This window comes from Dendropsophus ebraccatus, chromosome 3 (genome assembly GCF_027789765.1).
Source record: "Dendropsophus ebraccatus isolate aDenEbr1 chromosome 3, aDenEbr1.pat, whole genome shotgun sequence".
NCBI classification, from domain to species: Eukaryota; Metazoa; Chordata; class Amphibia; order Anura; family Hylidae; genus Dendropsophus; species Dendropsophus ebraccatus.
The window spans coordinates 121,406,428-121,432,742 of record NC_091456.1 but is presented as its reverse complement, the minus strand read 5'-3'; the positions used below and the strand labels follow the sequence as shown (position 1 = coordinate 121,432,742).

Here is a 26,315-nt window from a genome sequence, read left to right as displayed (position 1 = left end):
AACATATATCTATTCTATGATAATGAAATAAAGTAAGGGAGGTCTTGATGGACCAGGTGGTCTTTTTCTGCTGACAATCATCTATATTTCTAAACTGGAGGCATCCGTTCTGTGCTTTGTTGAATTTGCCAGAAAAAAATTCTGCTGCACCTTTTTATCTGGTTAAAGGGAATGCATGACCTAGATTTCCTTTCACTGATTAGCATCAGATACTAAAACATGGGTTTTTGTGTTTTGTTTTGTTTTTTACTTTTTTTTATTTCATATTTTTCAACACAGCTTAGTTTTAGGCCTAATTGTGGGAATGAAAACTGCAAGCAGGGACGTAAATATCACCAAAGCGATGGTTACAGGGCTCGCCAAATCAGGGGGACAATCTCTACGATTCACTTGGCCTCCTGAGCTGTCATTATACAAGGGAGATGCCTACCATGGGGGGACACTATGTATAGGAAGGAGGGAGTAGGATACTAGGGGAGACTCTTTTGGGGGACTCTATCTAGGCAGGATACCAGGGGAGGCCCCTAACACGTGGAACACTAAGGGAGATGTGTACCATGGGGGAAACCAGGGAAGATTTCTACCATGGGGGGCACTATCTATAGGGCAGTAAGCTAACCGGGATTACCTACAGCTGGATGGGGGGAATCAAAAGTTTGCTATGGGGCCCAGTCCTTTTTGGTTATGCCAATGACTGCAAGATAATTTTATAATATAGATAGTAAAGTGGAAAATTGAAAAAAAAAATATGTTTAACATAAAAACTCGTTTTCTGAACACACATTCCTTTTAAATTGTGAAATCCTCACAGGCTCTATTATAGTCAGTGGGTCTTTCAGGTGCCATTTCTACCATGTGACAGATCTGGCACTGCCATCAATTTCTGTTCTTGTGAGAAAACAGAAAAGTAGAAATACTGATGGCCGTAAGCTCTTGTCTCCCCCCCTTTGTGGATGTAACTACCACACTCCATTGAATAAGGACAAAAAAATAATTTCATATTGCAGTACAGTACTAGATTAAGTTTTTTTTATATATATTAAAACAGAAACCAACAGATACACCACAGCATTCAGAACTGTTTTGAAGCACTCTACCTAATAACTATAACTGTAACATATAACCATAATGAAAATCTTATCAGAACTCAATTCTTTAACAAAAAAGTTCCCACAAATAACAAAGGTATTAGCAAATGTGTATGTTGTAACTGTGAGAAAACCCACCAAACCTAAAAAAAAAAAAAAGTAATTCTTTATGTTTCTGTTTACTCATTTGAAATACACATTGCTAAAGGCAGATTTATAGACCTTAAACACTTAAAGGGAAAGTCTGGGCAAAATAATTTTAAGATATGTTATTGCCCAACAAAAGTTATGAAATTTATTAGTAGTCACTTATTATGGGAAACGCACATATAGTGCATCTCCCTGCACTTACTACAGCATGGCCGATTCGTGTCTCTGTAAAGTTGGTGATGTCGCGTCACATAAACTGCCAACGCCTGCTGCAACGGTGGGACAGACTGGAGCAACAGGAGTCGGGAGTTTATGTGACGTGATGTCACCAACTTTACAGAGACCTGAACACTTCATGCTGTAGTACATCCCTGCTGTAGTAAGTGCAGGGAAATGCACTAAAGGGTGTGTTTCCCATAATAAGTGTCTATTAGTAATTTTCATAACTTTTGTTGGCAATAACATATCAAAATTATTTTCCCTTACTGCTCAAAAAACTGCTCAAACTGTGTAGATTTCTCACATAGTGTGTGAGTAACAACTACTAATCCCACCAAACCTAATAAAAGCAAGTTTACCAAATACTTGGATACTCAAAATGTCCATCATATAGGAATGTTAAAATATTGATCAAATTTACTGCTGGGATATGGGTTCCTGGCAAGTTTAGTTTATGAGAGTGCTCTGGACTAGTTTAATTATTGATTTAGATTTTTGATTGAGATAGAGAGATTGTGGTTAGGCTGGGATGTATACACTAGATGTAAGGGTCTGAGGATTGAAGTGGGCACCAGGTTGTTTACAGAATCTTATATGGACAACCGTTTTATATGGATGACACAAAAAAATGTATGAATAGGCAGGACATACATACGGTAACTGGAAAAGAAATGTGCAGTGCAAGCAGCAGTGAATTTAGGCTCTCTATGTTCTGTCTACAAATTCCACACACACATTTTCACTGTTTGAAAAAACATAGATAATATAATATATATGTGATGCACCCATAATGTGTAATACATAAATATCAGACTATATAAGATGTTACCTTTAAAGCATAAGCCTTCTTTGTTCATTAAAATATACAATGAAATAAGGCAAATAAATACATTGTTATAAATGATCTCATGTGTCGTTTAGGTACCTTCATATATTTATGTATACTACTCGCTTTCATTTTCAGGAGTTATTATATTGTAGTAGTGCCTTTGAAGAAATCACGTGGACAGTTTCTTAATCCATGGGGGAGTCCTGAAGAAATGGATTTAGAAGAGGTGAGTAAAGATATTTTTACCAGATATTACCAGAGTAAAAAATAGATAGAAGATTGATGCATATTAGGGAGAGAGAAAGATCCTAAAAACAGAGGAGCGTAATAAGTCAGGCAGGATTATTGTTAGTGTGTGCCTGATCTGTGACCTGAGTTGCTGAATTGGTATATGTTGTGGTCTACTGTTTCACATCTACATCTCACTATGCAAAACCGTCTGTCAAATTATGTTAAAAAAATGTAAACATTTGGACCCTCAAAATACTGAAGAATTAGATGCATGTTTAAATGAACACTGTCACTTTAGAAAACTTTTGACCTGTGGTAGAGACATGTCAAAAGTTTTAATTGGTTTAGATCCAATGGTCCAGACCGTGACCGATCACTAGAATGAGGAAGGAGAGTCAGGCTAAGTGCATTCCCTCCTAACTCTGTGCCATGTGATCAAGCTGAAGTCCCAATGCAAGCTTGTTCTAGCTATCATTAGTTTTTTTTAACACTCAAACCCTGACTGATCACAACTTTTGACACGCCTTTAGTAGTTCTGAGCGGATCTGTCTAATTGTTTGGGTTTGGCAGTGTTATCCAAACCCGAAGACTCAGAGATAATATGAAGTGGGCAGCATAGTAGAATAAACAGGAGGGAATAGAGACTGGGTGAAAATTTTCTGGTAAATGGGTGAACTAGTTAAAGACCAAAAGAAGAGACGCAAGGAGACCATACAAAATACAAAACTAGAGAAAAAGGATCTGCTGCATCTCACACCCATGGCTGACACTAATGCCTCTCGGCTACATTTAAAACAAACGCCAGAATGTTGGTATATAATTTAATTAAACCATATTGCCTCATGTACCGCGTGCAGGTTTTCTGGCCCACATGAGTCCCTACACTAAACCAACACTGTGTCGGTCAGTGACCGCCAACCCCGCAGAGCAAGCGACAACAGGGGAGGGGAGGCCTCAGAATAGCCCTGCAACCCCACTGTCACAGGACCAAACCCACTGGGCCCCCCACACCCTGCAGGCGCCGCCGGAGACCATGTGTAATTTTATTTATTGTATGAATAGAAAAAGGGAAAGCGTGGACAGGACCAGAAAACTCTGGAGCAAACTTACACTTTTCTTTATCCTGGTTAGTCTGAACTGACATGAGAACCAGCTTGGAGAAGCAGCTGCTATTCATTAGCAGCCCCTCCAGTACTAATGGTGCGTTTACACAGATTTATCTGACAGATCTTTGAAGCCAAAACCAGGAACAGACTATAAACAGGGATCAGGTCATAAAGGAAAGACTGGGATCTATCCTCTTTTTAAATCCATTCCTGGCTTTTGCTTCCAAAATCTGTCAGATAGATCTTTCTGTGTAAACACACCCTAAAGGTCAACCCAAGCAGGAGTTGGGCAAAGCTTTATTGTTCATTGTCAGAAACCTGAGCTCACATTAGGATAAACTGTTAACCCCTTGAGGACCAAGCCCAAAATGACCCAGTGGACCAGGCCAAATTTTAGGAATTTGACCTGTTTCACTTTATCCATTAATAACTTCTGAATGCTTTTACATATCCTAATGATTCTGAGACTGGTTTCTCGGGACATATTCTACTTTATATTACTGGTAAATTTGAGTGGATATTCATAGTAAATCACAAACTAATGTGAAACCCCCCCCCCATAAGTGGCCACATTATGGAAACTACACTCCTCAAGGAAGGTAATAAGGGCTATAGTGAATATATGGGCCCCACTGGTGACCAGTACAAATGTGGAACAATGTGCAGTGAAAATGAAAAATCTCATTTTTTTAGACTAAAATGTTGGTCTAACCTGAGATTTTTCATTTTCACAAGAGGTTAAAAGTGGAAGGGGGCGGAATGAGTAGAGCAATTTCCCCTAAAGGGGGAAATACCCCACAAGTGGACATTAAGTGGACATTAACCAGGAAAGTGGATACCCCCTACAAGCGACCCTATTAAGGAAACTACACCCCTCAAGAATGTAACAAGGGGTGTAGTGAGCATATGGAACCCACTGGTGGCAGGCACGTAGGTGAAACAGTGTGCTATGAAAATGAAAAATTACATTTTTTTAAGACTAAAAGGTTAGTCTAGCCTGGAATCTTTCATTTTCACAAGGGGTTAAAAGCAGAAGGGGGGGGGGGGGGCAAAATGAGTAGCTCAAGGGGTAAATAGCTCACAAATGGACATTAATCACTATGTGGACACAGGCCAAGCCTCCAAAAGGACAGATTGCCCTTTTGAGGCTGGAATAGATGATGAAAGCCATGTTGAATTTACAAAGCCCCCAGGCTACCAGGACAGTGGATACCCCTCACAAGTGACCCCATTATGGAAACTACACCCCTCAAGGAATGTAACCAGGGGTGTTGTGAGTATATGGAACCCATTTGTGGAGGGTATCCCCTTGGCATATACTTTAGGTGTGGAAATAAATTGCTATGTGGGCGCAGTACAAGCCTCCAAAAGGACAGAGTGCCCTTTTGAGGCTTGAATGTCCTCACAGGACCTCACTTGTGGCAGGCACATAGGTAAGGATAGTAGAGGAAAAATAAATTAGACATGCACGGAATTGGCTGACAGTTTTCTCAAGAAAATAAATAGAGAAACACCCAAAAAAGGACGCCATTACAGAAACTACACCACCCAAAAAATGTATTTAGGAGGTGTAGGGTGTATGAGCATTTCAAAAATTTATTTTCCTGGACTGAATGTGCTACAGTGGGTGAAAAGTAGAAATGGCAATTTTCACACTGCTCAACTGTTAGGCCACTATGACTCTCCTCATCGATATTTAATGCCGTCATGGAAAGTCTGTCCTCGACTAAGAGCGCCTTCACACTGAGCAAGATTGGTGGAATTCTGTGGCTGAGCTTTCCACCCTGGAATCTAGTCTGCCCCAGTGTAAAGCAGTGTGTCTATGGGAGGGCTTGCCGAGAGCCATCTAGTGACTCTTATGGGAATGGTAATTCCTTCTCCATTATCATTGAAGAAAAAGAAAATTGAAAAACATCTTTTCCAGCTTCACCACCAATTTAAAGGCCACTGGACCAAACTTTCAAGCCCACTGACAGTATGCTGCTGCTTACTCTTCAGTTGTTGTAATGTCTGTTTAAACTGCCTTTCTATAGTGTGCCTACTGAATTCATGCATTCTACTTTTATCAAGACTTCAACCAAGGAAGCAAAATGTAAGACCAAATTCGCCCAATCACCACAATCTTCTGGGCGTGATTATGCTTTTCTGGCTTAACAGTTGCTTCAAACTATGGCAAAAACCATTGCCCATTTGCTGATGCCAACACTGGATACCAGATTTCATTCCTTGGACACTTATCACCGCCTTAATTACTACACTCAAAAAAAATCTCTGAGGCTGAACAAAGAATCTCTGATGGATGTAGATGGTGCTTAATAAGCTGGACGCTTTGGCAAATTTTAGCAGATGATTCAAACTGCGTATTGTTAGGATTCCAATTCCAGAGTTATGGAGCGTTTACCCAGAGAGATGTATGTGACAGATTTTTGAAGCCAAAACCAGGAACAGACTATAAATAGGGAACAGGTCATAATGGAAAGACTGAGATTTCTCCTCTTCTCAAATCCATCCCTTGCTTTGGCTTGATAAATCTGTCAGATAAATCTATGTGTGTAAAAGGAGCCTAAGTGAAAGACCCCAAAGATCTGTCTAGCTGCTTAAAGTTCATAAGTTGCTTGACCTCTCTGTCTCTATGCAAATGGAAAGGTCCCACCGTATTTTCCGGGTCTTCCTGGCTCCAACTCTCTAAACCTTTGAACTACCAGGATAAACTACAACTCTTGAGATCATACCGGCGTCTTTCCTCACTACAAAATGAGAGACGCACATTATTGCTGCTCCAACTTTTCTCAACTTCATGAGCAGAACATTTTTTTTCCCCTTTTAAACTAAACTTAGGGTTCTGCTGCTTTTTTTCAAGAATCTTGGTACAGCTCTCAAAGCCATTGGACACTCTTCTGGAACCACTTGTCACAAATACTTCTGATGGGGAAATAGACTGGGATGCCTCCCTTACTAAACCTTATAATTTATCTAATCCTATACCCAACCTCAAAGAAGCTTCCCCTGACATCACTATCACACACAACTCTACACAGATTTGTGCTAATTTTTTTCAACGCTGATCCTTGCAACCTCTTTCCTGACCCAATGATGAAGGGCATTGCCTTCCTTAAGAAATCTAATCCCCTTAGATTAACAACTAAGCAGAGAGAGTTGATAGATCAGCCCATAATGAGTGAGAAGGTAGAAGAGGTTATTAAATCCTTTAAATTAGGTAAAGCTGCAGGCCCTGGTGGATTCTCTGGGGAATTTTATAAACTCTTACAACCCCATCTGATACCGCACTTAACAACCCTTAACAACCATTTTATAGCTATGTCCTCCTTACTGGATCAGTTTAATGAGGCATGTGTATTTTTTCTCATCAAACTGGGTAGGGACCCTAACCTCCATAACTTTACTGCCCCATTTCATTGGTAAAAGACAAATTTAAACTACTTACCAAATCATGGGCATAAGTTCTTTTAAAGAAATAAGACAAAAAGCTGCACTGTGAACTATTTAGACAATTTGTCTGGGGCAATCATATTAGTCTTAGGATGCGTTTACACAGAGAGATTTATCTGACAGATTTTTTAAGCCAAAGTCAGGAACAGACTATAAACAGAGAACAGGTCATAAAGGAAAGACTGAGATTTCTCCTCTTTTCAAATCCATTCCTGACTTTGGCTTCCAAAATCTGTCAGATAAATCTATGTGTGTAAATGCACTATTAGGCCTGTTTACACAGCCTGACATGGCCTGTATTGCCTTCCTGCAGGACCATAACTATATAATTAACTTTTTCCCTGTATTGACTCGATTTTACGCTTCATCCCCTTTTTAATTAAAGGACCATCCTCTCAATATGGTCCCAGTTAAATCTAATCAATCTCTATTTTCACTTAGTTTTCTTTATAGGCTGCTAAAACCATCCTTTAAAGGGAACCTGTCAACCCCCGTACCGGGGTGACAGGCTCCCGACCCCCCGTTAGAGACCCCTATACTTACCTCATCCCGCCGGGTCCCGCTTCTGGATTCGGTCGGGTCCCGTAGATCTCAGCCGCTGCAGCCCGGCGCGCGCGCTGAGAGATGAGTCCAACACCCATAGAGAATGACAGGAGAGTCCAGCGCTCCGTCATTCTCTATGAGCGTTGGACTCATCTGTCAGCGCGCGCGCCGGGCTGCAGCGGCTGAGATCTCCGGGACCCGACCGAATCCAGAAGCGGGACCCAGCGGGATGAGGTAAGTATAGGGGGTTCTAACGGGGGGTCGGGAGCCTGTCACCCCGGCACGGGGGGTGACAGGTTCCCTTTAAGTGGACAAATTCCTCTCCCAGTCCAGGTAAATGGATCTTACAACTTTCCACTTTTTCAGTAGAAGACTTATTAACAGCTACAGTTAAATTAAAGGGGTAGTGCGGCAGTAAAAAAAATTATTCACAGAATAACACACATTACAAAGTTATACAACTTTGTAATGTATGTTATGTCTGTGAATGGCCCCCTTCCCCGTGTCCCACCACCCCCACCCGTGTACCTGGAAGTGTAGTGCTTTATACATACCTGATCCGTGCCGACACGCGTCCGCCATCTTGTGCCAAACGTCATCTTCAGCCGGCCGGTCCGAACACCTCCGATCTTCCCGAGTGCCGGCCGCGTCATCAGCTGCTCAGCCGCGATTGGCTGAGCATAACTGTGCTCAGGTGTTCGGGCCGGCTGGCCGAAGATGACGTTTGGCACAAGATGGCAGACGCGTGTCGGCACGGATCAGGTATGTATAATGCACTACACTTCCGGGTACACGGGTGGGGGTGGTGGGACACGGGGAAGGGGGCCATTCACAGACATAACATACATTACAAAGTTGTATAACTTTGTAATGTGTGTTATTCTGTGAATAATTTTTTACCGCCGCACTACCCCTTTAACCACTCTATTACCCTTTGACAATTATAAGGCAATGGCTCATAGAGCTTACATCACTCCTAGCTTGAAGGACATGATGTTTCCCTCAATTAGTCACTGGTGTTCTCAGCCCTTTGAGACTGTACACGTATTCAGGAGGTTGTTCCTTGAAATATGTCCTAAATTTCTGTTTTGCTGTTATTGAACAGCTGTCTCATCATAGACAGCCATTCTATCACTTTATACCTATATTCATTTTATTGTCATGTTTTCTACTCTAGATCTGTCTTTCAATAAAGATTTATTATTTTTTTTAAAAGCTAATTTATTTCAGCTTATAAAAAAATTTCCTCTGCAATAAAAATTTAAATACTCCACCCCTTCCATTTTACAAATATGAAAATGTAATTAGAAACACAAACATGTATGTTATTACTGCAGAAATGTCTGAACTATTAGAATATATGGCAAATGGTGTAAACATAAAAAAAAAATGCCAAAACTGTGTTTTTTGGTCACATCTAGAGATGAGCGAATACGATTCGATCAAGATATGGTATTCGATCGAATATTGTGGTATTTGAAAAATTCGAATTCTATCGAGTAGTGTGACGAATACGCGGGAAACATTCGAACGCCCTCCCATTGCACTTGCTGCTTTTTTTAAACCAATCACCATGCAGGGAGGCCGTGAGGGACCCTGGGAGTATACACGCAGCGTGAAAACGGCACCTACCCTCATTAGATGGCTGAACCACATGACCTCGAATATTTAATAATTGACTTCCGCCTCCCGACCGCAGATGCGCTTTCAACCTAGCCAGGGAGAGATCTTCGAGCAGGGAGAGAGAGGTTTTAGTGAACCCAAAGCACTTCTCAGTGCTAAGACATAGATGATATAACAGCATTAGCAGCTGTATTCATTCCAGTACCCTGTGTGTACAAGTGACTTATAGTGTCCCTGGTTTAGCCCACTAAGGGCACGTAAACGTTATACATATTGAGCCAGTTGCCCAGTAAAAGGCACGTGATACCTTATTGTGCCAGTTGCCCAGTAAAAGGCAAGTGATACCTATTGTGCCAGTTGGCCAGTAAAAGGCAAGTGATACCTATTGTGCCAGTTGCCCAGTAAAGGCAAGTGATACCTATAGTGCCAGTTGCCCAGTAAAAGGCAAGTAATACCTGTTATGCCAGTTGCCCAGTAAAAGGCAAGTGATACCTGACCGGCTGACGCTTATAAAGATGAACCAGGGCTCACCCAATGGGCCTCAACCTAATTTTTCCAGGGCTCACCTGATGGGCCTCAACCTAATTTTTCCAGGGCTTACCCAATGGGCTTCAACCTAATTTTTCCAGAGCTCACCAGATGGGCTTCAACCTCATTTTTCCAGGGCTCACCTAATGGGCTTCAACCTCATTTTACCACGGCTTGCTTGATGGTCCTCAACCTAATTTTTGGAAGGCTGAGCTGAAGTGCCTGCCTGCTACCTTGTTCTTGGAAGGCTGAGCTGAAGTGCCTGCCTGCTACCTTGTTCTTGGAAGGCTGAGCTGAAGTGCCTGCCTTTGAGCATAGTGTATTCAAAAACGAATGGAAGAAATCAATACAAACACTGTATAGAGATCTAACTAATAACAAATTTTAATTATAAAATAAGGAAAACAAATAACGAAAAACTAAAATAAACAGAAAAAAAAAAAGACATGAACGCCTTTGGCGCAACTTGTCGATCTGGCACTTCAGATTTCTCAGCCCCAGCTGCACATCCCTTAAGGTGCACATTGGCCCATATGCCCTCCTAGAGAGGTTGTCTGTTTCCTCCACCAGCTGGTTGAGGGTCTCTGTTACTGTTGAGGTAGAAAAGTTATGTGATGATTAGAAAACTTATACAGGTTATGAAAAGCGATCATTTCCATCCTGTAGTTTCTCAAGTTTCTGCCCTTACTATATGCTAGAGAAGTTTGGAGGATTAGGGGAAGGTTCTTACCGCTCGCTGATAAGGGCCTTGCTTCCTTTGGCTCTGGGGAAAAACGCCCCGGACAGTCCCAGAGGGTCGGAGCTAAAAAATAAAAGCGCAAATTAGCCAATGTTTTCTAGAAAGAAATTCAATCTGTATCACGTTATTTTACCTACCATTTGAAGACAAGCTCGATGCTGGAGGCATCCTCTGGGGATATGGGGTCCTTGCTGGCGATGGGGTCAGAGGGCCTAGGCTTCTCAGTGGTGGTGGTGGTGTGGGAGGGTCTGTCCTCGGTGGTGTTGTGTGAACTATCCAAAACAAATAAATAAAAACAAAGACCTGCCACATGCTCCCCCGTATCGGCCTGCGCTGCAATCAGGCTCGCACTGGCCCACAGGGGAGCATGGGAATCCCCCAGTGGGCGCTACCCATTGGTGGGCCCGTGAGCAGGAGGTCTGTATCCCTGTTTAGCAGCTTCAGGATGACATATAATCCCCCAGTTAGTTTCATTGAACTTCACCTTTCATGAAACTTAAGTGGACTGCTGTGCTTTTTGCATAGAGCAGGGATGGGGAACCTTCGACCCTACATCAATTGCAAAACTACAACTCCCATCATGCCTGGACAGCTCCTATACACTAGAACAGGAATGGGGAACTTTCGGCCTTCCAGCTGTGGCAAAACTACAACTCCCATCATGCCTGGAAAGCCTTCGGCTGTCCAGGTCCCCATCCCTGGAGTGTCTGACTATTTAGTAACAGTGAGCGAGAATTGCCGGTCACATACACAGCACTGTTCAAAGTCACTATAGTAATGTGAAAGGTTTGGCACTGGGTATATCTGGTGTATGTAGGGTGGGCCCCTAGAATAAAATATTCCCTGGTGGGCCCAAGATACCCCAGTCCGACACCAGCTGCAAGTCCTGTTACATTGTGTGAACATAGCCTATATATACATGCAAATGTTAACACTTAGTAGATGGTCCCAACTCCCGGTTTTCATCCGCTGTGGGACGAACAGCTGCCCTTCTGCAGCGCCGCCGCCTTCGTTCTTCTATTAGATCTTTAAAAAAAAAGAAAAAGGTTTAGAAGTCATCATCATTGTCAGCATCATCATCCTAAGCTGTTTTATTTCTAAAAAGCTCAATACTTATATTATGAGAGGAGGGCCAGTCTATGGACTGTATTGAAGTCTATGGATGTAATGTAATGTAAAAACTACCCTTTATTGATGGATTATGTTTATGGAATAATTTGGGGAGCAAGGACACTTGCTCCCCAAATGGAGGGCACAGAGCAGGGAGTGAGAGAGTTGCCGGTGCATCTAACTACCTCCTCCCTTCCTTCCTGCTTGGTTCAGTGAGACAGATATACACTACTACTCCTCCCATCATCTGCTCATAGTATGAGCAGATGATGGGAGGAGCAGTACCAGGGAGATCCCCATCACCAAGCTCCCCCTCAGCCGACATAACCCCACCCCACCCTCGCCGCCCAGCCGCCGGTAACCTCCCAGATCTGGTCCCCTCACTTCCCTGTCGTCCCGGATTGCCAGCTCACTGCTGCCTCCGCGTCCTGCTGACTCGGTCCCGGATGATGAGAGCTGGGGGGTTGGTGATGGGGACCAGATCTGGGAGGTTACCTGCGGCGGCGGGTGTGCTGTGGGTTGTCGGCTGAGGGGGGGGGGGGCTTGGTGATGGGGATCTCCCTGGTAATACTCCTCCCATCATCTGCTCATACTGAGCAAATGATGGGAGTAGTAGTAGTGCCTATCTGTCCCACTGCACCAAGGAGGGAGGGAGGAGGTAGTTAGATGCACTGGCACCTCCCTCCCTGCTCTGTGCTCTCCATTTGGGGAGCAAGTGTCCTTGCTCCCCAAAGTATTCCATAAACATAGTCCGCAAATAAAGGGTAGTTTTTACATTACATTACATCTTCCATAGACTTCAATACAGTCCATAGACTTCTACATATACTACGCCCCCTGCTGGACACCATAGGAATTACACTTGATTCGTGACGTCAAGGTTTTTGAGAGAATTTGAAAAATCCATGATCTACTAAATTAACCCCTTAAGGTCAAAGCCAATTTTCGTTTTTTTGCTTTTGCTTTTTTTTTTTTGCACCGAGACCCACATGAGCCCTTATTTTTTGTGACACCAATTGTACTTTGCAATGACAGACTTTATTTTCCCATAAAATATGCTGCGAAACCGGGAAAAAATCATTTGCTCTGTCAAATTGAAAAAAAAAAGGAATTTGTTTTGATTTCAGGGAGTTTCGTGTTTATGCCGTTCTCCCTGGGGTAAAACTGACTTGTTATATAAGTTCCTCAAGTCGTTACGATTACAACGATATGTAACATGTATAACTTTTAAAATATCTGATTGTTTGTAAAAAAAAATTCAAACCATTGTTAACAAATATATGTTCCTTAAAATCGCTCTATTCCCAGGCTTATAGAGCTTTTATCCTTTGGTCTATGGGGCTGTGTGAGGTGTCATTTTTTGCGCCATGACATGTTCTTTCTATCGGTACCTTGATTGTGCATATGTGACTTTTTGATCCGTTTTTATTACATTTTTTCTGGATTTGATGCAACCAAAAATGCGCAATTTTGCACTTTGGAATTTTTTCGCGCTTACACAGTTTACCGTGTGAGATCAGGAATGTGATAATTTAATAGTTTGGGCGATTATGTTTATTTGTTTATTTATTTATATATATTTATAAAATGGGAAAAGGGGGGTGATTTGGACATTTATTATGGGAGGGGATTTTTTATTAATAAAAACACTTTTTTCACTTTTTTTTACATTAACTAGAAGTCCCCCTGACTTTTATATACACAGCACTGATCAGTCACATCGGTGATAGATTGCACTTGCCTGCTGCAGGCCATAGCAATCTATTGCTGAGCCGGGATCAGCGTCAGTGCGACACTGAGGCCTGGCACGGGCAGAAGAACGGATTATCCACCCCCCCCCCCACCCCCCCGCGATCGCATCGTGGAGGGGAGATACGACCCACTAGGCACCAGAGAGATTATGTATAAAGCACTTCAATGCAGCTGACCCGCGCCGGCTAATAGAGGCGCTCCCCGGCTGCAGATCACAGCAGGGTCCCAGCGGGACCCCTCTCTGAATTCCTCCAGCGTCACCATGACGCACCAGATACGTCATGGGACGCTAAGGGGTTAAGGGAAATAGCCCTATACTGTATGTGCTTTTCCCTTATTTAATGTACATTTCCTTTAAGCAAAAGCCAGAAATGGATCCAGAAAAAAGCAGAAGTATAAGTCCTTCCTTTACACTTCCTATAAGAGTTGAGCAAATTTACAGTAGGAACAAAGCAAATCTATTTGTTCCTATTGGCATTCTGCTCATCAGGCTGTGGGCTTTGAAGTCTGCTTTGCTCCATTCCACTCCTCCCTGGGTGCTGGGAAAAGATGGATCCAGTCTTGGGAAACTTCTCTCTGTTTCCCAGGACTGGATCCATCTGTTTTCAGCACCCGAGTAGAAGTGGCACACAACGGAGCGGACTTCAAAGCCCACAGCCTGATAAGCAAAATGCTGATAGGAACGAAGTGCTTCACTTTGTTCCTACTGTAAATTCGCTCATCTCTACTTACTATTTCTTTTGAATCCACTCAGTTTGGGCTCAAAAACTGAAGTGGCAGTTTAAAAAAAAAAAAAAAAAAAAAACTGTCATGTCTGACAAAAGCCTTAAGGCCAAATCATTCTATGTCTTCCTCTACTTCCATAGTAAGTTTTCTCATATTTCTTAAACTGTACTGTACATATGTATTTCAGATAGTGCACAGTATTACAAAGCTGCATCGTCGGAGTTTGCGTCATCTTAGGCATGTGGAGTTCCCCAAACCATACATTGCTGCACGTTTCCAGTCTCTGCCTCCTGAGTTCACACTGGGTGACCAGAAAATGCATGATGGATTTGAAAATAAACCACTTGAATTTGGACAAAGATATGTTTTTTTTATCTTGGCAATGTTGGAAGGTGCAGAAGCGGTAAGTAGGTTGTTTTTTTCTAATTATTTTTACATCTTATGTCCAAAGGCAATGATATCCTTTTTAAAAAAAATTACTATGCTGTGTTTTTATCCATGTTTCTTTAGTGAATGCTAATTTTCTGTTTTAACCTAAAGTAAAATCAGAACCAGGATCCTTTCCCTGTGTGGACCCGTCACACTAAAATATATAGATATATTAAAAGGGATTAGGGATGGTTCTCAAGGTGACTGAAATAAACTATTATTGTCTATCGGATGTATAGGATGCTATGAAGTATCGGTCAAAAGTACACTCATTCATACAAAACAAAAGGGATAGTATAGCTTGTTTAGTAAAGTATATTTTAAAGTGAATCTTAGGGGGCCTATTAGATGACTCGATCATAAAGGGGAAACAAGCACCGATCTTCTAGATCAGTGCTTGTTTACTGAAAAATTACACTGGCAGCAAGGACTGCAAGGACATCACTAATAATGCATTAAGTGTGAAATAATAAAGTATTTACTTACCTTATCATGTCCCTGGGTGTCCTCTTTCCTTCTCCAGTGCCCTTGGGTCTTCCCTGGTCTTTACAGCTCTGTCTTGTGTTCTCTTCTGGTCCTGTCTCTGCACTGACAGGGCGCTCAGCCAATCACTGGCCAACTTCCTGTTTCGGCCAGTGATTGGCTGTGCACCCTGTCAGTGCAGAGACCGGACCAGAAAGGAACAGAAGACAGAGCTGCAGAGACTAGGGAAGGCCCGAGGACACCCAGAAACGTGGTAAGGTGAGTAAATACTTTATTATTTTATACTAAAATCATCAGCCGTCGGCTGTGCATTGCTATTACTAGTAGCGATGCGCGTCCGATGCCTGATGATTTTAGGTCTCGCCCTTAAGAAGCGATCAGCCGTTGATTGTTTCATCTGCTGATCATTCTCTCTATTACACAGAGCTATAATTGGCCAAATTGGTCTGATGTGCCAACAGGAGAATTTGCAGAGCTTAGGGTGGGTTCACATTACGCCTTATGCCTTATTTACACATTCTGTGTGTGGTCCGTACACACAACTAAATACAGTTCCTGGCGTCATGTATCGTTATGATGCCAGGAGCTCTGTGCTATTGGGTCTGTACAGTACCGCAGAGAATTAAACGGATTTGGAGCTACTGACATCTTAACAATACATGATGTTGGTAGGTCCGTAGCACATCTTCCGTGCAAGGAATGTACTCATGGAACGTGTAAATACCCCCTTACTCCAAAATATTACTGAGGCCTCCTACGCACGTCCATGGATGTTTTTAGTCAGGAAATACTTTCTGGAGTGTTCATGAAACCATTAGTATTTCCTGACAGTAAAAATATAAATAAAAAAAGCAATACTCACCGGCTTCAGGCTGCAGCAGTGCCCTCCTCCAGCTTCTTGCTCTCCAATCCCGCTCTGCAAGTGCACAAGAGACACCACTCATATGCTGTAGTGCTCAGGGGATGGAGTGGCCTCTTATGGCCGGAGGTATAATGCTGCCTCCGACCAGGAAAGAGTTGACAGGGTGGGGAGCCAATGGCTGCTGTGACTGTGCCCTGACAGAAGAGGCATCAGCAGTTCACTCTCTGCATGCCATGATCACCATTGATCGATAAATCAAGTCTGCTTCCAGTAGTTAGAAGCAGGCGTTGCCTGTACCATACAGCTCCGCAGCCTGCTGGATATGCAACAACCGCCGAGCCACTGTAAAAAAGCCTATCCACAGAAGTTACTATAATTTTTTAGTTTCTGTTTTAACCCCTTAACGACATCGGGCGTAAGAATACGCCCCCGCAGGGTGGGCTTTAACGCAAACGGGCGTATACTTACGCCCGATGTTTCCCCGTTCGCTGTGTGTTCACACACAGCGGTCGGGGAAAATGGCCTGCTATAATGTATAGCAGGCCATCTCTGCTCGTCAGCACGGGGGGGTGATTAACCCCTCCCGTGCCAATGATCGCTGCTATAGGCTGATCAATACAGATCAGCATATAGCAGCTGAAAACAGCTTTCCGGGTCATCGGTTATAGCACCAATCGCCATTAGTGTCCCCACCAAAGATGGCTCCGATGCCACCCCCAGGATCGCCGTGATAGGCCGGCCAGTACCGGCCGACCCATCACGTCGATCATACTGTAAAAAAACTGTTTTGCCGGGTTCTGCACCCCTCAGCTAGGTAGCTAAGGGGTGCAGAACAGGTGTGTGTGGTGCAGGTGTACCATACTCACCTGATCTGGGCGTCCGCAGCGTCGATCTGCGGTCCGCGCCGTCCGCAGCGTCTTCGTCGGGTCACTTCCAGGTTCGGTCGTCCAGCGTCGGAAATCTTCGGAAACACTCGGGTCCTCGGGTTCAGCGGGCCTCGGCAATCTCCGGCAGTGTCGCTTTACTGCCCCCTAGCGGCTAATCAGTGAATATCATTCACTGATCAGTTGCTTTGGGTTAAAAAGATTTTTTTTTTCTTTTTTTGCGCCCTAACGCCACTGAGTGCTAATCAGCATTGCACGTAAGTGCGCCGCTGATCAGCAACTCCTCCTTTTTGGTGTAGGGGCGTTTTTTCCCCCCTATATCCTACCGCCACTGTCTGCTGATAAGTGCCGCACATAAGTGCGGCATTTATCAGCAGCTCCTTTCTTGGCGTAGAGATATTTTTTCTTATTGTCAAAAAAACACGTAAAAAACACTACACTACACCACACCACACTACATGAAATAAAGTTTTACACTACACCACTACACATTTACATACCCCATATACTAGTCCCCGTATAAAGATGGCCCCCAGGGTGTTTTCGGCGTCGGACGCATACGTTATTATTGCCTCCGACACCGAAACAGCCAGTGAGGATGAATGGGGGATCCTTCTTTCCTCCATTCATCCTCATCATCCTCATCATCCAGTGACGTGTCTGGGGGGTAGCGTAGCGTACGCTGCCCCCCAGACACGTCTTTTCCGCCAGTACCGTCCCAATAAGAGATGACGGTATGGCGTGAAATTCTACAAACTCTGTGAGAGTACCTCAGGGTACACTTACAGATTTAGGGTACGTGCACACTGCGGAATGTCGAAGGATAACCCTTTGTGCATTCCGCAGCTGGCACCCACCGGCGGACTGATGCAGGCGTGCGTCTCCACCCGTGTCATAGACTCCATTCTATGCACGGGCGGATTCCGTTGTCCGTCCAAAGAATGAACACGTTCATTCTTTGGACAGAGGGCAGAATCCGCCCGTGCATAGAATGAAGTTTGACACAAGAGGAGACGCACGCCTCCATCAGTCTGCCGGTGGGTGCCAGCTGCGGAATGCACAAAGGATTATCCTTCGCCATTCCGCAGTGTGCACGTACCCTTAGAGTGTATGAAGGAAGGGACAGCCGAATCCAGCCCCCAGATGTCCCTCCCCTTCCTCGGAGTTAGTGGGGAGATCATTCGGGAACTGATCTTCTCACTGCTGGATAAAGGTCACCACCACCTAACTTTTATACCAGCACCCCCTCTTCTGGTCCCTCGCTGCCCGAGCTACTGTAGCTTGCGGCACGATCCTAAAATATCAGCAGTAGTAATAAAGCCCTAATATTTAGCAGCCATGGAGCGGACCCAGCGCTTCTGGATATGAAGGACCCCGTATCGCACCAGGGCAACATTTTCCAGGTGACGTCCCCCACACTGGAAAACAGGAGACCCGAGAAGAAGTGCAGAGTGTGGCGTAACAGGGGGATCAGGAAGGACACCATTTTTCAGTGTGACACCTGTCCTGATCACCCCGACCTCTGCATACTGGATCGCTTCAAGGCGTACCACACGTCATTGGGGTTCTACATTTTCTAAATTCTGTCCCTTATTCCTATTTGAGGGGTCACATTGATCCAGGGATTATTCTGATTGCCATTATGGAGTCGGGAAGGAATTTTTTCCCAGTGATGAGGCTACTGTCGTCTGACTTACGAGGTTTTTTTTTGCCTTCCTCTGGATCAACACAGGTTGAATTTGATGGACACCTGTCATTTTCAACCTTATAAACTAATAATTGGCCTAATACCCCCAAATGAATTAGAATTGTCCCTTTTCCCCAGCTAAATAGGTATGGCCGCCATTCCCATTAGAGGATACCATGATGCAATTACAAAGCCTCTGTGCGGCCAGGACAGTAGAAACCCGCCACAAGTGACCCCATTCTGGAAACTACAACCCATAAGGAATCTAACGAGGGGGGCAGTGGGGATATGGCCTCCTGGTGACGGGCACATTTGTGCCGTGAAAATGAAAAAATTGTATTTTTTATTTTCATGGCACATGTTCCACATATGTGCCCGTCACCAGTGGGGTCCATATGCTCACTGTACCCCTTGTTGGATTCCTTATGGGGTGTAGTTTCCAGAATGGGGTCACTTGTGGGGGTTTCTACTGTCCTGGCAGCACAGGAGCTTTTTAATTGTGACATGGCCTCCATCCTCCATTCCAGCCTCTAAATGGCGCTCTGTCCCTTTGGTGGCTTGCCCTGTGCCCATATGGCACATTATATCCACATGTGGGGTATTTACGTACTCAGGGGAAATTATCCTACACGTTTTGTGTTCACTTTCTTTTTTAACCCCTTGTGGAAAAGGAAAAAATCAAGGCTAGACCAACATTTAGTGTAAAAATTTTTAATTTTTACACTTAATCATTGATCTTGTCATGATTTTTTCATTTTCACAAGGGGTTAAAAGATAAAAAAAAACACTAAATGTGTAGAGCAATTTCCCCTGAGTACGGAAATACCCCACATGTGGACATAAAGCGCCATGCGGGTGCAGGGTAAGCCTCCAAAGGGAAGGAGCGCCATTTGGTTTTTGGAGGCTGGATTTGGCTGGAATGGATTTCGAGGGGCAATGTTGCATTTAAAAGGCCCCTGTGTTGCCAAGACAGTTGAACCCCCCCACAAGTGACCCCATTATGGAAACTACACCCCTCAGGGAATGTAACAAGGGGTGTAGTGAGCATATGGACCCCACTGGTGACGGGCACAAATGTGGAACAATATGGCGTGAAAATTAAATATTACATTTTTTACACTATAATGTTGGTTTGGCCTTAAATTTTTCATTTTCACAAGAGGTTAAAAGAGAAAAAAACACACAAAATGTGTAGAGCAATTCCCCCTGAGTCCGTAAATACCACTGATGTGGACATAAAGCGCCATGTGGGCGCAGAGCAAGCCTCCAAAGGGAAGGAGCGCCATTTAGATTTTGGAGGCTGGATGTGGCCAGAATGGATGATGAACGCCATGTCGCATTAACAGAGCCCTCGTGCTGCCAAAACACTGGAAACCCCCCACAAGTGACCGCATTCTGGAAACTACACACCTCACGGAATCTAACTAGGGGTGCAGTGAGGATATGGATCCCTTGATGACGGTCACATTTGTGACGTGAAAGTGAAAAAAATAAAAATTTTCCCTTTCACGTCACATTGTTCCACATTTGTGCCCGTCACCAGTGGGGTCCATATGCTTACTGAACCCCTTGTTAGATTCCTTGAGGGGTGTAGTTTCCAGAATGGGGTCATATGTGGGGGGTTTCGAGTGTTTTGGCAGCACGAGGGCTCTGTAAATGCGACATGACCCTTGAAATCTATTCCAGTAAAATCCAGCTTGCAAAAGCCAATTGGCGCTCCTTCCCTTTGGAGGCTCGTCCTGTGAGAAACTGCTCTACACGTTTGGTGTTTTTTTTTCTTTTATCCCCTTGTAAAAATGAAAAATGAATGCTAGAACAACATTTTAGTGTAAAAAATTGAATTTTTCCTTTTTTACACCACATTGTTCTGAAAATCTGTGAAGCACCTGTGGGGTCCAAATACTCACCGCACCCCTTGTTACATTCCTTGAGGGGTGCAGTTTTCTAAATGGTGTCCCTTTAGGGGTGTTTTTTAGGTTTTGGCACCCTAGAGCCTCTGCCAACCTGAAGTGGTACTATCAAAAATGACCAAATATAACAGAGGCGTTGAAATTCACTAGGCGCTCCCTTATATCTGAGGCTTGTGGTTGCATCAAATAGCGCAATAGGGCCACATATAGGGTATTTCTATAAACTGCAGAATCAATCAATATTGGGGTGCATTTCTCTGCTAATAGGTTTATCATTATGATAGATATTGGATTACAATAAAATCTCTGCACAGAAAATAAAAATTTTCACATTTCTTACACACTTAGCTTTTATTTCTGTGACTCCCCTAAAGGGTTAAAAAACTTTCTGGATGTGCTTTTGCAGAGTTTGGGGGGTGCAGTTCCTGAAATGGGGTGCTTTGTGGGGCTTTCTAACATACAGGCCCCTCAAATACACTTTAAACCTGAACAGGTCCCTAAAAATATCTGATTTTGAAATTTTACTGAAAATTTGAAAAATTGCTGCTAATGTTTTAAGCTTTCTATTGTCTTAAAAAAATGAAATATAGTTTAACCCTTTAAGGACATGGCCCATTTTCGTTTTTACGTTTTCGGTTTTTCCTCGTTGTGTTTAAAAGGTCATAGCACTTGCATTTTTCCACCTAGAAACCCACATGACCCCTTATTTTTTGCTTCACTAATTGTACTTTGCAATTACAGGCTGAATTTTTGCATAAAGTACACTGCGAAACCAGAAAAAAATTCAAAGTGTGGTGAAATTGAAAAAAAAACCGCATTTCTTTTATTTGGGGGAAATGTGTTTTTACGCCATTCGCCCTGGGGTAAAACTGACTTGTTATGCATGTTCCTCAAGTCGTTACGATTAAAACGATATATAACATGTATAACTTATATTGTATCGGATGGCCTGTAAAAAATTCAAACCGTTGTTAACCAATATACGTTCCTTAAAATCGCTCCATTCCCAGGCTTATAGCGCTTTTATCCTTTGGTCTATGGGGCTGTGCGAGGTGTCATTTTTTGCGCCATGATGTGATCTTTCTATCGGTACCTTGATTGCCCATATACGTCTTTTTGATCGCTTTTTATTAAATTTTTTCTGGATTTGATGCGACCAAAAATGCGCAATTTTGCACTTTGGGATTTTTTTGCGCTGACGCCGTTTACCGTACGAGATCAGGAATGTGATTAATTAATAGTTCGGGCGATTACGCACACGGCGATAGCAAACATGTTTATTTATTTATTTATTTGTTTACTTTTCTTTAAAACCTGGGAAAAGGGGGGTGATTCAGACTTTTATTAGGGGAGGGGGCTTTTTACTATTAACAACACTTTTTTTTTTTTTTTACACATATAGTAGAAGCCCCCCTGGGGGACTTCTAGTATATACACTGTGATCTCTCATTGAGATCTCTGCAGCATAGATATGCTGCAGAGATCCATGAGATCGGCACTCGTTTGCTTTCAGCTGCTGCAGCCGAAAACGAACGAGTGCCGAGCCGAGGACGGCGCCATCTTGGACGCGTCCCCGGCCGGCATCAGTAACGGAGATCGCTCCTCCGGGACAAGGTCCCGGAGGAGCGATCTCCCTCACTAGACACCAGGGAAACGTTGCCTCCGGTAATCGGAGGCAGCTGTCAACTTTGACAGCTGCCTCCGATTAGCTAATTAGCGGGCACGGCGATCAGACCGTGCCCGCTAATAGCAGCGGTCCCGGGCTACTCGCGGCACCCGGGATCGCGGCACTTCAAAGCGGGGCCGCCGCGCGGCCCCGCTTTGAAGTGCAAGTGAGGACATAGGACGTACCGGTACGTCCTATGTCCTTAAGAGGTTAATAAAAGCTACCAAGTACATATGTTGCTAATGCTATTTAATATATAATTTATGTGGCATAACAATTTTCTGTATAAGCAGAAAGGTTTCAAAGTTGGAAAAATGCATTTTTTCAAAATTTTTCACGTTATTTTGGTGTTTTTCATAAAGATTAGTTATGAGTATCTACTCCATTTTACCAGAAATGTAAAGTACCATATGTCACGAGAAAACAATCTCAGAATCAGCCGGATAGGTAAAAGCATGCCGAAGTTATTAATGAATAAAGTGACACAGGTCATATTCATAAAATTTGTCTCTGTCCTTAAGGCCATTTCAGGCTCTGTCCTTAAGGGGTTAATGTATCTGTAAATAGATGCCATTATAGGGAGAAAAATTCTTTCCTGGCGCCATATGTGTCAATCAGAAACATCTCCAATTATGAAATGATGTGAATAATTTAAGAATGCTCAATATGCTGCTTGTGCATGCACCTGTATTGCAGTGCAGTAATCAGAATAACAGAACAAATCTTCCGACATTTTTTATGGGAGACATGAAATGAAAAACATCAGGACTTTTCTGCAGTGCAAACCCCCTAGGAGTTTACTACGAAATCTGTCACTAGGTTTATGCCGCCTTAATTGAGGGCAGCGGAAACTAGTGACAGCAGTGCTGAACAGATCAGGGTATTACTTACATCATTCTGTTCAGCAGTTCTCCTAATATGCAGTAGAATAGGATTGTTGCCACACTTCTCCCCCTGCCCTCCAGCTGCTGATTGACAGGTGACTGCCTATACACAGCTTGGATAGACAACTGCCAATCAGCAGCTGCTGGTGGAGTTTTTTGCTTCTCATGAATATCCAGGACTTCTGGGCTCATGCTCATAATGGAGAGGACTACTTATTGTCCATGTTGTTCGGAATGAGATCTCTAAATCAGCTGCACAGAACAATGTAAGTGATCATTCTGTTCAGCTTCTTTTTCACTATTTTATGCTGCCCTGAGATAAGAAGTCTCTTTAAGTATCCTTTATTTGGGAAACAGCTGAAGAACTACCCATTCACGGGTACAGCATCTCTTTTTTCCAATAGACATGATAAAGACAGACTCTGTGCAACAGAGATGGTTTATATGGTGTGGACATGTCACTGGTAAAGTGCTCGAGGGGATGTACATCTCACCCAGGTTGATACATAGTGTGAGATGGTGAGTCCAGGAGGCATCTGTGCTCAGCAGTGTTATGCTGCTGAGCTATTATTTATTATTGCCGGGCCTGGACTTACATGGAATGGCAGGTAGGTTTTGGTAGTGGGACTTGCCATTCCCTCCCCCTCGATCCAGTGTGGGTTTTGGGATCAGGTGAGCTCTGATCCCAATCAGCCTGAGAAGGCAAAAGGTGGGCTCAGTGTACAGGTCTCTCTCTCTCAGCCAGGAGTGAACAGCCTGCATGCTGTTTGGTGAGAGCTGGGAAGACAGCCGCTGATGGGGCCTGTTCACACCCCGCAATACTGACCACTGAAGTGCCAGAGAGGTAACCTGCGTTGTTAGTTAGCGCCCAGACGGGCAAGACCTTTTTGTTTTGTTCTTAAAGCACAGTGTTGCTATATTTCTGTTATGGACTGTTTATGCTGCAAATAAACGCCAAGCTGTTATTTTACAAGTCCAAGTCTGCTGTGAACTGTGTCCAAACACACCATCCCCCGGGAAGATCCCTACAATGGGTACCAAAAACAAGTGTAGAACCGCTTACATGATATAAAATACAAAGGAGAACTTTTAAAATACCAATCGTTAGTGTAAAAATGTATGCATGGGCCATACATTATACAGTGGTACCTGGGTTCTTGAACTTATTTGATTCAGGAAGGCAGTTTGAGAACCTAGCAGTGTTTTCCCATAGGAAATAATGTAAATGTGTTTAATTGGTTCCAGCAGCCACCAATAATTACCTACAATAGTCATTTATTACATTGTACAGTGCCCAGTTTAATCTCTACAGTACACTACAGAGCAGCACTATATACTGTACAGGACATTACAGAGCAGCACTATATACGGTACAGGACATTACAGGACATTATACACAAGAAACATTCAACAAAACCAGCAATTATCGTACAGTAGTCACCAACTCCTCACTCTTCCTTTACTGTATAGTGCCCCCTATCCCAGCACTGTAAAGTATGAGAGATGGTGGTGCCCTGACTGTACTATTACTGTACTGTGTATGCACTCCAGCAATCTTATACACTACAGGATGGGAGATAGTGGTGCACTGACTGTACTGCTACTGTACTGTATATGCACTCCAGCAATCTTATAAAGTACTGTATGTGAAGCCTCACCAGTGCTTAACTCACCAGGTACAACCCACAATTCACACTCACAAAAACAATCAGATACTGAGCAAAGTTTGAATTCTGTAAATTTTCATTAAAATATGACGGCATTACTGTACTTCAAGACTGGGTGCCCGAAAAGTGTTTGAGAACCGAGCAAGAGTTTCAGAACCAAAGCAAACTTTCCTTGAAAATACTGTTTGATTTCTGAGCAGTTTGAGAACCGAGGTACCACTGTATATTGTAATAAAATGAAAAAGTATAGTACAGAACAAATAACTAAAAGCGCAATCAATATAGGCTTTTAAAGGGAACCTGTCACCCCCCGTGCCGGGGTGACAGGCTCCCGACCCTCCGTTAGAGCCCCCTATACTCACGTGATCCCGCCGGGTCCAGCTTCTGGAGATGGTCGGGTTACAGAGATATCGGCGCCCGAAGCCCAGCAAGCGCGCTCCTCAGATGAGTCCAACGCTCATAGAGAATGACTGGGCGCTGGACTCTCCTGTCATTCTCTATGAGTGTTGGACTCATCTGAGGAGCACGCGCGCCGGGCTTCGGGCGCCGATATTTCCGTGACCCGACCATCTCCAGAAGCAGGACCCGGCAGGATCATGTGAGTATAGGGGGCTCTAACGGGGGGTCAGGAGCCAGTCACTGCAGTCACTGACTGGCTGAGCGGGCAAACCGCCAGTGGAGCAGTGACGTTCCAGGAATAGGACTCGTGATGTATGGAGAATCCAGCCGAAAATGACATTCAGCGGCTGTCTAAAAGACGTGAGACCGGCGAAAGGGAGACATGGGGACTGGTAAGTATACATTCTTTATTATGTTTTGCCCCTGCCTTTCTGTATTTTTTTTTATTTGATAGGAGTTCCTCTTTAATTAAATAACCTTTTAACACAGCAGGTGCATAGTTTTTGAGGACTTACTCCTGTCAGACTTTTTATGAGGAAGTAATTTATAGGCTATGGTCACACAATGTCTTTTTAGCCTCAAAAAAAGTCATTTTTATTATAATGATGGCCAGTAATCATGGTCTTTATTTATGGCTGTCCTTATAAAATAACGGCTGTTATTTAGCCTAAAAAGAGGTTGTGAGAACATAGTCATAGACTGGACCTGGGTGATGCTGTGGATGTTGCGTGTGTGGATTTTTCAAAGTCATTTGTTACTGTCCACATAAAGTTAAAATATAAATTCTTCTGTATAAAATGGGGATGCTGAGACCAGGAGAAAAGATATGTATGTAAGTAACTGACTCAGAGGGTGGTTATTGATGGAACATACTCAGATCGGGTTAGGGTCCTATTCCACGGGCCGATGGGGGCCCGATCAATAATGTAAATGAGTGCCGATATAGCAGTTTACTGGGCCTATTCCATGGCCTGATAATCATTTAGCGAGGGCTGCAGGGACATCGTTACCGATGTACTTGCAGCCCTTGTTTTAATTACCATACTTACCTTAACATGTTGCAGTGCTTCTCCTGCGCTCCATACTTACTCCCGGTCCCGCGGCGGCAGCAGCTTCGGAGCGGCCTGTCTAAGCTGACAGACCGCTCAGTCAATCACTGGCCGCCACAGTCCCGGCCAGTGATTGGCTGAGCGGTCTGTCAGCTAAGACAGATCGCTCTGAAGCTGTTGCTGCGCGTGGGACCGGGAGGAAGAAGGAGCGCAGGAGAAGCCCTGCAACATGCTAGGTAAAGTATTGTGCTTTTGAAATCATTGGGCACTGACCACGCATCGCTATTCCACGCAGCGATGC

General features: G+C 43.7%; 1 protein-coding gene across 1 annotated transcript in view; it reads left to right on the top strand.

Moving 5' to 3' along the window:
- The window catches only part of LOC138786539 (receptor-type tyrosine-protein phosphatase S-like), a 338,771-nt gene that overhangs the window by 247,842 nt on the left and 64,614 nt on the right, over positions 1-26,315 (top strand). Inside the window, exons 18-19 of the mRNA XM_069963521.1 lie at positions 2,422-2,512; positions 14,282-14,497. Of these exons, the coding sequence (XP_069819622.1) occupies positions 2,422-2,512; positions 14,282-14,497 (307 nt within the window). The remainder of the gene's footprint in view (positions 1-2,421; positions 2,513-14,281; positions 14,498-26,315) is intronic.